This window comes from Acromyrmex echinatior, chromosome 14 (assembly GCF_024713525.1).
Source record: "Acromyrmex echinatior isolate Ae372 chromosome 14, ASM2471352v2, whole genome shotgun sequence".
In the NCBI taxonomy this organism is placed as follows: domain Eukaryota; kingdom Metazoa; phylum Arthropoda; class Insecta; order Hymenoptera; family Formicidae; genus Acromyrmex; species Acromyrmex echinatior.
The window spans coordinates 1,694,755-1,707,229 of record NC_141865.1 but is presented as its reverse complement, the minus strand read 5'-3'; the positions used below and the strand labels follow the sequence as shown (position 1 = coordinate 1,707,229).

General features: G+C 28.2%; 2 protein-coding genes and 1 long non-coding RNA gene across 5 annotated transcripts; 1 reads left to right on the top strand and 2 right to left on the bottom strand.

Moving 5' to 3' along the window:
* Window positions 1-2,091: 2,091 nt before the first annotated feature.
* LOC105144619 (3-hydroxyacyl-CoA dehydrogenase type-2) lies at window positions 2,092-6,377 on the bottom strand. The gene is made up of 4 exons (XM_011053605.2): window positions 6,265-6,377; window positions 5,205-5,372; window positions 4,383-4,719; window positions 2,092-3,724 (listed from the first exon to the last, which is right to left on the bottom strand). The coding sequence occupies exons 1-4, from the start codon at window positions 6,271-6,273 to the stop codon at window positions 3,471-3,473; spliced, it is 768 nt and encodes a 255-aa protein (XP_011051907.1). The 5' UTR covers window positions 6,274-6,377; the 3' UTR covers window positions 2,092-3,470.
* Window positions 6,378-8,842: 2,465 nt separating this feature from the next.
* Window positions 8,843-11,839, top strand: LOC105144620 (EEF1A lysine methyltransferase 1). 3 transcript variants are annotated; one of them, XM_011053608.2, is made up of 6 exons: window positions 8,921-9,000; window positions 9,260-9,411; window positions 9,535-9,704; window positions 9,786-9,933; window positions 11,335-11,544; window positions 11,642-11,839. In XM_011053608.2, exons 3-6 carry the CDS (start codon window positions 9,552-9,554, stop codon window positions 11,773-11,775), a joined length of 645 nt encoding a protein of 214 aa, XP_011051910.1. In that variant the 5' UTR covers window positions 8,921-9,000; window positions 9,260-9,411; window positions 9,535-9,551; the 3' UTR covers window positions 11,776-11,839. The 3 variants fall into 3 exon arrangements, with proteins under 3 accessions (XP_011051908.1, XP_011051909.1, XP_011051910.1); XM_011053606.2 differs by lacking the exon at window positions 9,260-9,411 and having other exon boundaries at window positions 8,843-8,966; XM_011053607.2 differs by lacking the exon at window positions 9,260-9,411 and having other exon boundaries at window positions 8,899-9,000.
* Window positions 11,709-12,001, bottom strand: LOC147907317 (uncharacterized). Its single transcript, XR_015547298.1, has 2 exons — window positions 11,860-12,001; window positions 11,709-11,766 (listed from the first exon to the last, which is right to left on the bottom strand). It is a non-coding gene; the product is annotated as an uncharacterized LOC147907317 (long non-coding RNA).
* Window positions 12,002-12,475: the final 474 nt, after the last annotated feature.

The window sequence follows — 12,475 nt, the reverse complement described above, 5'->3', positions numbered from 1 at the left end:
TGAAGTTCATTCGCGAAGTTTGGTATCTCTTAGGAGATTCTTATGCGGAATTGGAATTAATCCTAAGCTTTCTCGTCTGCAGTTACTGGTAACAATTTTGTTAATGAGTCAATGATAATTGCTATATATTTTAAAGTCAAGTTGTAACATTAATTAAATATTTTAGCATATAATTTTCGTTTTCTTTGTTTTATTAAATGTTCTCCCACTAGTAACAATAATATTAGCAATAGTACTATGTCTTAATAACAATAAGAATTTATAGTATTATATGAATGATATGAATATATAATTATTATTTGTTTAAATTCAAATTATTAAGTAAACAAATTTAAATTTTATACAAATAATTTGGTTATAATTTTTTGATGATTACTCTAACAAAAATATGATTACGGATGTGTATATTTAATTTTCTAACTTTTATTAGAATCATTTTTAGGTATTGGACATCCCGCCATTGCAGAATATTTTTAATTATTAATTTATATGTATATACACTTTTCTATGATAAAATGCATGCACTTTTCTATGATAAAATACATACAGATATTAAAATTATATTTAACGAATATTGATTTTTGTTGATATTTACATAACTTTTTTCAAAATTTTTTATAGTTAACAATGTTATCGTGATTACATGAGTTGAATTTTAAATGTGTGGTTATATAAAATTCAAGATAAGTCGAATGGGTACTCTTATATTAGCAGGATATTAATAATTGTAATTTTTGAAAAATAAAGAATTGTTAAATTTTATATAATAAATTTTTCAGTATAAGTGTTCTTTAAAATCCCGTTATTATCGGATTCGGCTCATCTCGAACAGTTGGTACCCGAGAAACTTTTGTACCCATACATATAAAAGATTACAATACGCATGTATTTTATTATTATTAAATATATATTCCTTCGTAATCACTATTGCATAAGGAAGTCATTCTATCCGTTTATTTTTAATAAGAAATGATTTTCAGTCACATGTGGCAGAACATATTTTTTCGCGAATTTTAATTATATTTTATTATAGTAAAGATGTGATAAAAATGGTAATTGTAATTGACATGCTACCAAAATTATTACTATTGCTAAGAGAATAGTCTGAAAGATTCGATTCACACCACAGTTCTGTACAAGATCACTGGTATTTGACAGATTGCTTAACTTTTCTTTGCAAATGGATTTATAAAATTTACGTAGAATCAGAATACATTAAGTTCGCTTTCCTGTGAGGATTGTTCTTCTTTGTATCCGATACTAATTAACATACTACGAGGCGGAGAGATTTTGATATGATGAAATTATTGAGATAGTTATCTTGAACACGATGAAAGTGCTGTATAAATATATTAATGACTTTTTATCGCGATATTAGTAAGTTTTAGATTCGTAAATTAATAGTAAATATTTAATAGTAAATACGATCTAATTGTTGTTAGTATTTCTTGCGTTTATCAATATTTCATTAAACATTGGTTTAGAAAAATTTGTGTTATCGTATGTATTTTCAATGTTTTCGTATAATCCCGCATTACAAAAAATTTGTTAATTATGCTCCTATGTTATCATTTTTATTATATTTTGAACAGTATTGATAATTGCATATTGTATTGTGTAAATAATTATTATAATTGTAATATCAAATTGTATAAAGAATAATACAATAAAGAATAATATTTAAAAAGTTATTGCAATTTTATTAGCGAAACACAATAAAAAAATTAGACATAAAAATAAAAAATTAATTAAAGATATACTTATCTGTAAAAACGGGCTACTAAATTTATTAGCTTGTTTTATGGGTGAGTATACTTACAAAGAAAAGAGGACCGCCGATAAAATTGGCGGGGGTGGTGGAGGGCCTCTATAGTTCATTTTTGCTAAATTATATCTTACAGTGACAATATATGTTTAGAAAAGATTGAATTTATTAAAAGTCTCTATAATTGTTAGTAATTATAGAGACTTATATTAGTAATTATATTTGGTAAATACGGGCTGAAAATTTATAGATACATAACTTCGTATTAATTATAATTTTATAAGATATTATAAGATAAATATATATATAAGACAAAATTCACTAAATTAACTTGCTTGAATTTTCAGTTTCGTTTATTAAAATTCAACAATTCAACAATTTTTATTTACACATAACTTAACTTTTATCTTTTTAACTTAACACTACCCAATCCTGCATTTGTAGTTTATTTCACTCAATATTATGTATAATTGTATACATCATTAGAACACAAAAAATTTTACATGCTAAAAAAAGGGAGAATGTTTACGAAAAAATTTTTGAGGATCCCAAGAATGAAATAAAATGTTTTATTGTATGTGTACAGGGTGTCCCATTTCAATTCATTTTTTTGTGTCGAAATATATATATGTATCTCGTAAAATATAAAAGATACGGGAAAATATTTCCAATAAAAGTTTTATTATTTCGAGGGGAACATAAGATGATATCATTTGGTTTGACTTTGGGTGATATTGTTAAAGTCACTTTGAATTTTTTAAATGGAACCCCCCGCTTTTGAGTACATATTCTTGTAGCTTACTTTGAGAGCTTTTCAAAACACTATAATAAAGTATTTTTTTGTTAAGTATTTTTCGAATTATAAGGCTTGCTACAGCTAAGCTACTTGAAAGTTACAATATGTAATCGCATTACTCAAAATGACAGAGAAAGATTGCAGAATGATCCAGCCAGTGAAAGCAAGATCGATGGTTCATCTAGCCAATGAAGGTATGACTTTCAAATATTGAATTTGCGCTGTTTAGAAACATAAATATTGTCACTGGCCGGAGTTGTTCCATGGACAAAAAAGCCTCGCTCTATCTTATTATAGAAAATGTACTTCTTAACTGTTTATTATAACGAACTTAATAATTAGGAAGAACTATTATTTTTTTTAGTAAGGATTTTATAATACTTTACTATTAATAATTCTGACAACTTACATTGTCGCCTGAGTCAATCACAAACTTTCAAACCTTATAACTCGAAAAATATTTAAAGAAAAAGTAATTTATTATAGTGTTTTAAAAAGCTCTCAAGGTAAGCTACAAGAATATGTACTAAAAATGAGGGATTCCATTTAAAAAGTGACCTTGCACTGACCTTAACAACGCCACCCAAGGTCAAACCAATGGTACTATCTTATGTCCCTCTCAAAGTAATAAAATTTGTATTGAAAACATTTTCTTGTATCTTTATATTTTACGAGATATTTCGATGCGAAAATTGAAATACGACACTCTATATATATATAGATATATATATATATATATATATATATATATATATATATATATATATATATACACACATAAGATTTGTCGAATTTGGTCTCTTTGTGTATATGTGGGTGTGTGTGTATGTGTACACAAAAAACACCAAGAGATTCGAGTAAAATCTTCGGTACTGTAATTTTATCATTATGAAAAAAATTAATAGTCCTTTAAATAATTCGCAAAGCACCATCCAATCTAATTGTCTCTCCATTTAGTATTGGATTTTCAACGATCTGCTGTACTAACATAGCAAACTCATCAGGATTTCCCCATCTTTGAGGAAACGCTATATTTTCTGTTATAATGGTTCGTAACTTTTCTGGCATCTTTCTTAATAAGGGAGTATCAAAAAGTCCTGGAGCAATTGTTACGACACGAATTCCATCCTTGGAAAGATCACGAGCGATAGGTAAAGTCATCCCTATGTAATAATAAAAAAAGTATAAATTATAGAAAAGAAAATGAGGAAAAAAAGAACAAAGTTTATTGTCAAAATAAAATAGAGGAAAGTAATAATAAGCATAAAGAGAATAAGAGATTATATACAAGGTATTCGGAATTATAAATAAAAACTTAGTTGATCAAAACTAAAAACAATCTAAAAAGTCTTAGGGCTGTGTATTCATAGTCCGTTCTTATTTCAAGACTGTCTTAAGTAATGTCTTAAAATGCTATTACGCAATCCTTCGATTGGCTTGTGACATCTTAAGATTGTACTCAAAACAGTCTCAAATATAAGAATCAACTATGAATTAGTTCGTTCATAAGTCTGTTCTTATTTTAAGACCATCTTAAGTAATATCTTAAGATGCTAATATGGTCCTCTGATTGATTCATGATATTTTAAGATTGTACTTAAGACAGTTTTAAATATAAGATTCAACTATTGCTCTTAATGAGGATCTGTAAGTTAATCATTTTTTAAATATTCACACACACACAGCTTCTTATTTTACAAGTTGCATTGTACAATTATATGTATTGGAATATTATGTGGAATAACTGATAACTAATTCTGAAACACTCTTTATAGTATTTAAATAATAAATTATGAAAGAATAAAATAAAAAAATATATACCTACGACTGCTCCTTTCGAAGCAGAATAAGCAGCTTTCCCTGTTGTACCATCAAAAGCGGCGATACTTGCATTATTAACAATTACACCTCTTTGACCATTTTGATTAGGAGAATTTTCAATCATTAAACCGACAGAGAGGCGAATAACGTTGAAAGTACCAGTGGTATTAACTTCGATAATTCTAGCGAAGTCCTTCAATTTGTGAGGAAGTTTTTCATTACTATTATATGTCTTAGAGATTACGCCAATACCAGCGGAGTTGACGAGAACATCAAGCTTACCAAATTTTTGTTTCGTAAAATCAAGAGCAGCTTGAACATCAGATTCCGAAGTTACCTTGAAGAAAATTAATAAGATCAAGAGACGCGGTAGTGTATTTTAATATTTAACAGAGAGATAAGAATATATGATATATAAAAAGAACAAATAATAATTACAATTTTTTAATTTTGGATAATTATAATTTGGACATAATTTAATGTTTAAATCAAGAAACATGATAGTATCCCGTGCCAATATATGCGTCAATATTGGGCGCAAGTATAACTTTACTTAAACTATCAAGTTGATTAAAAACATTATGTTCATATCTAAAAAACAATTAGGCGGACGAAATTTTTAATAGAGTCAATCGATAGTTTGGGGTTCCATTATGTATAGATATTACACTGCTAGAGATCAAAATTTTCTTTCTAATAAATAATCTAATAAAGAACGTTTAAAGATCGTAAAATGTATTCTGTTCAATAAATTAAGATTATATTTGACAAGAGATTGCACAACTATAAATTATAATAATTATATTTAAACATTATACATACATCCATAGGTACAAACACTGCGTTGTCTTCTCCTAATTCGTCAGCTACAGTTTTACCTTTTGAAACAGGCAAATCACCAATAATTACCTTAGCACCTTGCTTGACAAACCTTTCCACAGTGCCACGTCCTAACCCAGAAGCACCACCAGTCACCAAAGCTACGGTGCCCTGAAATAAATAAAAAGAAATATTTATCAATTTTTATTATAAATAAATCTTATCAGTTTTAAGATAAGAAGAAATTTACAATAAGAAGAAATAAGAAAAATGATCTCCAATGGCCTTAATCTTGACAAATGTTATCTAAGTCATGTTCCTAAATAACATAGCAAACGAGAATGGATTAAAATAAATTGAAATTTTTTTCTATCCGAATGGGTATTTTAAAAATAGCGAATACTTTTTTTTGGATTTAATTGAATTCAATTGGATTTAATTAGATTCAATTGGATTGAAAAACTGTATTTCCTATTCAAAATTTTGATCTAAAAAAAATTTTGATCTAAAAATAATATTAGCTTTTTCTGTGCACACAAATATAATTGTGAATACTATTCAAAATTTTGAATAGGAAATGCAGTTTTTCAATCCAATTGCATCTAATTGAATCCAATTAAATTCAAAAAAAGTATTCACTATTTATATATATATATATATATAAATATATAAATATATATATATATATAAAATACGCATTCGGATAGAAAAAAATTTTAATCCATTTTAATCCATTCTCGTTTGCTGGGAGGCCTCTCGAAACCTCTTCGGAGGCAACTTTAAACTAATCTTTGCTACAATGACATAAATAAAAAAGTAATTTTTTATATTACTTGTAAAAAAGAACGGAAATCTAAAGAAAAAAATGAAAAAGGATATTTTAACAATGCATGGCATTTATACAAACAAATTTTACTTTTCATCTTAGGAAAAAAGTTACATGATCGCTATCTAAGGTAACACAATAAAAATACAGCAGTCCATCAGAGATATAAAACAACTTTTTTAAATTGCTATAACAAAAATAAAAGTACGAAAATGTGTTTTTGAATAATGATCGTACCTTCAACATTTCTGAGCTTCAATTATTCTTCTAAAACAAATAAACGCCGATAAATAGCTCTTATCATCTAATCACGAAGATCACATTGGCATGAACTCGTTATTTGGAACGACTTCCGATACGTGCTGTATTTTATACTTTAACTGATGCAAATAAATTCTAACGATGATTCAGGACAAAATTATCTCTGTGAACTTCGGAATATGATAATTTTTCACAATAGTTTGCATGAAAAAAATAATTTTTTTTTTATATGGAAATATGTATTATTATAAATTTATTATATATTTTATAATACTATTTGTAATTTTTAACAATACCCTACTGCAATTTCCCCTATGGATTTGTCTAACCATGAGTACCCGTAGTAAATTTGATTGGTCCCCATGGGAGGAGGCTCTTATCTTGCTGTAAACTCCCATGGATTATTTCATGGATTTCTATAGAGGACTATAAGATTCTGGCTGAGTTCCAAAATTTACTGCCAGTACTGAAAATCTATAGTTTTTGTTATGTGCACTACAGATTTTCAATACTGATAGTAAATTTTGGAACACAGCTCTGTAGGAGCTTGTATAGCGTAAACACTTAATGACAACAGAGAAAAATATCATGGCATTCCTCGTTTCGAATCCAGGCCTGGTCTTTCCTCCGAGTAAATATCCGTCCTGCCATTGAGCAACACAGCCCTGACGTTGATATAGCTTCTCTGTTGTGCATATTTCCTCTAAATTCCTTACAATAGGATTTACATAGCATGTATATATATATAGGGTCATCTAAAAAGTATCCGCGGTTTTTTGTCACTAGATGTGTGTTGATGGTCATATATCTAGTGACAAAGTACCGTGGATACTTTTTAGATGACCCAATATATATATATAGGATAACATAGGAAATTTTTCTACAAGGAATCTATGACAATTCATGAAATATAATTGGATTCAATTGGATTCAATGAGATTCAATTGGATGCAATTGGATTGAAAAACTACATTTCCTATTTAAAATTTTGAATTGAACAGTATTCACAATGTCTGTGTTTTGTATAGAAAAAGCTAATGTTATTTTTAGATTGAAAGACATAAAAATATGCTCCATGTAATTCCTATAAATGAATAAAAATACATTCAGGATTGAAAAGCATTCATTTTAACATTCGTGAATCAATATTTCTGAAAATCTAAATCCATTTCAATTCATTTCAATCCATTCTCGTTTGCTGGGAACGTACCTCATTTATTAAATATATATTTAAATCTTTTTACAATTGTACTAAATTTTATTTTAAAGTTAATATTGTATTAACAATCATAAATTTTTTTTTTATCCATTTGATACATTCAGTTTTAAAATTGTGGCAATACTGCATTAGTTTTCTCAGTAGAAAACGCTATGACTGCTACGATAAGAATTATGAATATTGAAATAAATAGAATTATGATTATGAATATCGGTAAAAAATTATTTCAGGTTTCGAAGACCAAAGTCCATAGAGATAATTTTTTCCTGAATCATCGTTGGAATTTATTCGCATCAATCTAAAGTATAAAATACCCAGTAAACGAGAATGGATTGAAATGAATTGAAATGGATTCAGATTTTCAGAAATATTGATTCACAAATGTTAAAATGAATGCTTTTCAATCCTGAATGCATTTTTATTCATTTATAGGAATTGCATGCATATCTCTGCCTTTCAATCTAAAAATAATATTAGCTTTTTCTGTGCAAAACACATACATTGTGAATACTGTCCACAATTTCAAATTTTTGAATAGGAAACAGTTTTTCAATCCAATTGCATCCAATTGAATCCAATTGAATCCAATTAAATCCAAAAAAAATATTTCGCTATTTTTTTAAAATACGCATTCGGATAGAAAAAAATTTCAATCCATTTTAATCCATTCTCCTTTGCTGGGTACAGCACGTGTTCGGAAGTCGTTCCAAATAACGAGTTCGTGCCAGTGTGAGCTTCGTGATTAGATGAAGAACTATTTATTGCAGACCATTTATTTGTTTTAGAAGAATAATTGAAGCTCAGAAATGTTGAAGGTACGATCATCATTCAAAAACAACACGCTTTCGTACTTTTATTTTTATTATAGCAATTTAAAAAAGTTGTTTTATATCTCTGATAGACTGCAGTATTTTTATTGTGTTACTAGATAGCGATCACGTAACTTTTTTCCTAATGGAAACATGAAAAGTAAAATTTTTTTGTATAAATGCCATTGTTAAATCCATTGTTTTCCTTTTTTTTCTTTACATTTCCGTTTTTTTTACAAATAATATAAAAAATTACTTTTTTATTGATGTATATTGTAGTACTGTTGGCCAACTTTGATTCAGCGATGTCGACCAATCTCGACCAATCTCGACTTACCGATTATCCTTCAAACTCGCTTCCGATTCTCCAATTACATACTTCTCCAATTACTGATTCATTGTATAATTGTATAATAATACAAATAATATCAAAACTGATAATATGATATTAAATTTGATTGATAGGTTTCGATTTGTATCTGTTCAACCAGTCTAAGCTATTTTGTATTTTTGGTTACGTAATTCCATTTCTGGATTACCAGTTTATAGAGGCGCCACATCTGTTGGCAATATTTTATAAGAGAGGAGTTGGACTATCTTAGTACCAATTCTATTTGATTATATCATGACTTCCGTCTTCCACCATGCAGGTTAGAATAGAAAATCTGTCACATTGATAGAAGGGTATGAAAACATAAAAACATGAAGGCTAGAATAAGTATTTTCTGCTTTAATTATACAAATTCTTTACTTTAAAAACAAATTTTCTGCTTTAAAAATACATATTCTTTGCTTTATAAACACAAATTCTCTGCTTTAAAAATAAATTCTTTACTGTAGAAAAAAAATTATGTAGAAAATAATTTGTGTTTTTAAAGCTGAAAATTTATATTTTTAAAGTAGAAAATTTGTGTAACTCTTTGCCATCGATGTGTGTTTACAGATTTCCTAACCTGAATATCTGTAAACTTTAACAATTAATATCTCAGGGATAGAGCGACACAGGGATAGAGACACTTTTTTGCCAGATTCGTTCATTTCGCAAAAACCCAAACCTTAATGTTATTAATTTTTGTGGTATTGTAGCTAAACTGTGTAATTATGTTTTTTTATTCTTACACTAGATTGCACTAAAACGTCTAAACTCTTTTGCTTTTGCCAAATATCAACCATACAACTATCTCACTTTAAGTTCTAAAAGTGTACATTGGTTCTCAGTCACAAAAACAGACCCAATGAGTGATAGTGATGATGATCATCCGCGACTAAGCTCGAGTACGCTTGCCGCATTAGAGGAATTCTTGAAGGAGAAAGAAGAGCGAGAGAATTTATTGAAGCTGATATCCAAGGAAGATCAAGTACCAGATACTCCTTTCGATGAGAATTGGGTAAATAAATGATAAAATAATATGATAGATTTTTTAATTCTAGAAATCATTTCAGAAATTGATGCATAATCAATATTACAGCAATTGAGTCAATTTTGGTATAATGACGACACAATAAAGGCTTTTGTCAATGGTGTTCTAAATTCTACACCAGCAAATGGAAAGATCGCTCTAGTTTCTTGTCCAACTCTTTATAGCAAATTAAAGAAGGAGTGTGGTAAACGGCAAAGTATGACTAATATTTACATCCTGAATATATGGAATATTTAATATTAACTTAAGTAGATTGGAAAATAACATGTTACTTATATAATACTGTTACCATTACATCTTTTGAGTTGTTACTTTTTTGTCTGTAAGTTTGGATCTACAATAGGTGCATCCAAAAGCACGACCACTCACGGAGCACTTAATGAGCTCTTGTACCTGTTTGGTCTATATTTTTAGATTTAATGGAATATGCTAATCAGATGCAAGAGCTCACTTAGTGCTCAGTGAGCTTGTGGATGCATCCAATAGGTGTTTTAAGTCTTAAGCCATAAGAAATTGATCAATTACAGTCGAATGCCAGGAGAATAATTGATTATGATTTGTCAATTTTTGCATACAAATCTTTTATAGCAATTGCCTCCGAAAAAATTTAATTTTCCTGAACTATAAGCATCAAGATCCAGTGTCCTATAAAAGACACTTTTTATTTATTTATGTTAGTCACATATTGATTTAAGTTTTACTTATTATATTTGATGATTATTATATTTAATATTAATTAGTGTAATTTTAAAATCTAAAATCCTTAGTATTACAAAAACATAACAAAGAAAGTAATTTTATTATTAAAATACGAAGCGCTATTACAGTCTGAGTGTTGAGATGTTGAACTAATATATAATTCATATAAATGAATTAATTTCACAGAAATGATAATTACGTGCCGATATAGTTGTCGGACTTTCAACGCAATCAATCTGAAATATTAATAATCCCCTCAAATTTTCAAGAAAGTAATTGTTTTCTAAGTATTATAATACATTACTTTTTAAAATTAATCATAGTACATTACTTTTACAAAAAAATGGTAACAATAACATGGTAATACATGTGAATGATATAGTAACATTTCTTCTATTAAACAAAGAGTTCACTTGGCACTACAAATGCTTCGAAGCTTTTGATTGACCAATCAGAAGAAAGAATTTTATTATTCGACCAATTAAAAAATACTGCGAAACATTTATAGCATCAAGTGAACTATAGTCAAAAAGTAAGATTAAGTTTAAGATCATAATGTAAATGCATAATCAAGAAATGAAACTTTATATGATCTGAAATCTTGGGAGTACGGAATTTGGGACATCCGGGTTCAAATCTCGGTTGAAGTAATTTTTTTAGCAATAAAATTATTTACGGTTTCAAGTTTATTAACGTTTATTAATTTGTAATATTACTACTCTAATTTCGTCTTGATTAAATTTCCAAGACTGAAAATTAAATTCGACGTACAGTTTGCAGAATTGAATGTGTATATAAAATTTACATCAATTTTTTTAAGATGAAAATTTAACTCATGTATAAAGTTTTCATCTCTTAGTTTCTAACTCTATTTATAAATATATTATTTTAATTGCAGTCACGCTGTTTGAATATGACAGTCGTTTCAAGATATTTGGTACAGATTTTATACACTATGATTACAAGTTTCCTCTGGATATACCTCGGCATATGTCTAGTCAGTACGATTTAGTTATAGCCGATCCACCTTTTCTTTCAGAGGAATGTCTAACTAAGACTGCAGTGACAATAAAGTTTTTGACCAAGAAAAATATTGTTCTCTGCACAGGTGTGAATGAAATTATTTTTCTGTCATAAATTTTTGTTGTACAAATTATTTACGCATTTATATAAATAAAACTATCGTTTTATATGCATATATGCAGGTGCTATTATGACAGAGCTGGCAGAGAGGCTGTTGGACGTTAGAAAATGTGATTTTCTTCCAGGTCATAAAAATAATTTGGCGAATGAATTTTATTGTTATTCAAATTTTAATTTTGACACAATTCTGAAATGATAAACATTATTAGTATTAGAAACAATATTGAATAAAGATATATATTTGTAATAAATATATTAAATATTGAATCTTTATATTTACTTAAGAACAGAGAGAGATATGATTTTTAGAGATAACTCCTTAAATAAATCTATAAATTCTACAAAACTGTTGTTTTATACGAGAAATCCTATTAGCTCGACATTCTGATAGCATTACTTTAATTATTGGCCCTACCCATAATAGAAAGGATAACATGATGTACTCAGTTTGTAAGCGTCTCTCTCTAAAACCCAATGTCCACGATGTTAGAAATCGGTTCGAGATCTCGGACAGAGAAAAAAATTAACAAATCACATTTGAACAATTTGATCACATGATCACTATCGCGATTGGTCAATTTTTTCTTCATCCGAGATCTCGGACCGATTTCTAGCATCGTGGACACAAGGCTTAAGGGTGCCGGCACAGTATAAGTACATACAGTATGTACACTGAGCGTCGGCTTTGATGTAATGGGTCTCAGGTCATGACTCGCCGCCATGTTGTAGGTTGGAAAGGCGCTTATAAATTTGAATTTTTATAAAGCTACAGAATGATTTTTCTAAAAAAAAAGACATAATTCGGTCGTGTCATAAAAATTGTTTATAACAAGTATATTTTTAAATCAGAATTATATAATATAATGTTAATGAACTCATTATATAAAAATAATATT

Bases quoted from the DNA above. Each gene is read 5' to 3' on its own strand.
- LOC105144620 (XM_011053606.2), top strand. From the start codon at position 8,942: ATGACTTCCGTCTTCCACCATGCAG. The intron at 9,934-11,334 runs GTATGACTAATA...TTTTAATTGCAG, and splicing joins GGAGTGTGGTAAACGGCAAA to TCACGCTGTTTGAATATGAC. The intron at 11,545-11,641 runs GTGTGAATGAAA...GCATATATGCAG, and splicing joins AAATATTGTTCTCTGCACAG to GTGCTATTATGACAGAGCTG.
- LOC105144619 (XM_011053605.2), bottom strand. The intron at 4,720-5,204 runs GTATGTATAATG...ATTTTCTTCAAG, and splicing joins CAGTGTTTGTACCTATGGAT to GTAACTTCGGAATCTGATGT. The intron at 3,725-4,382 runs GTATATATTTTT...ATTATTACATAG, and splicing joins TTCGAAAGGAGCAGTCGTAG to GGATGACTTTACCTATCGCT.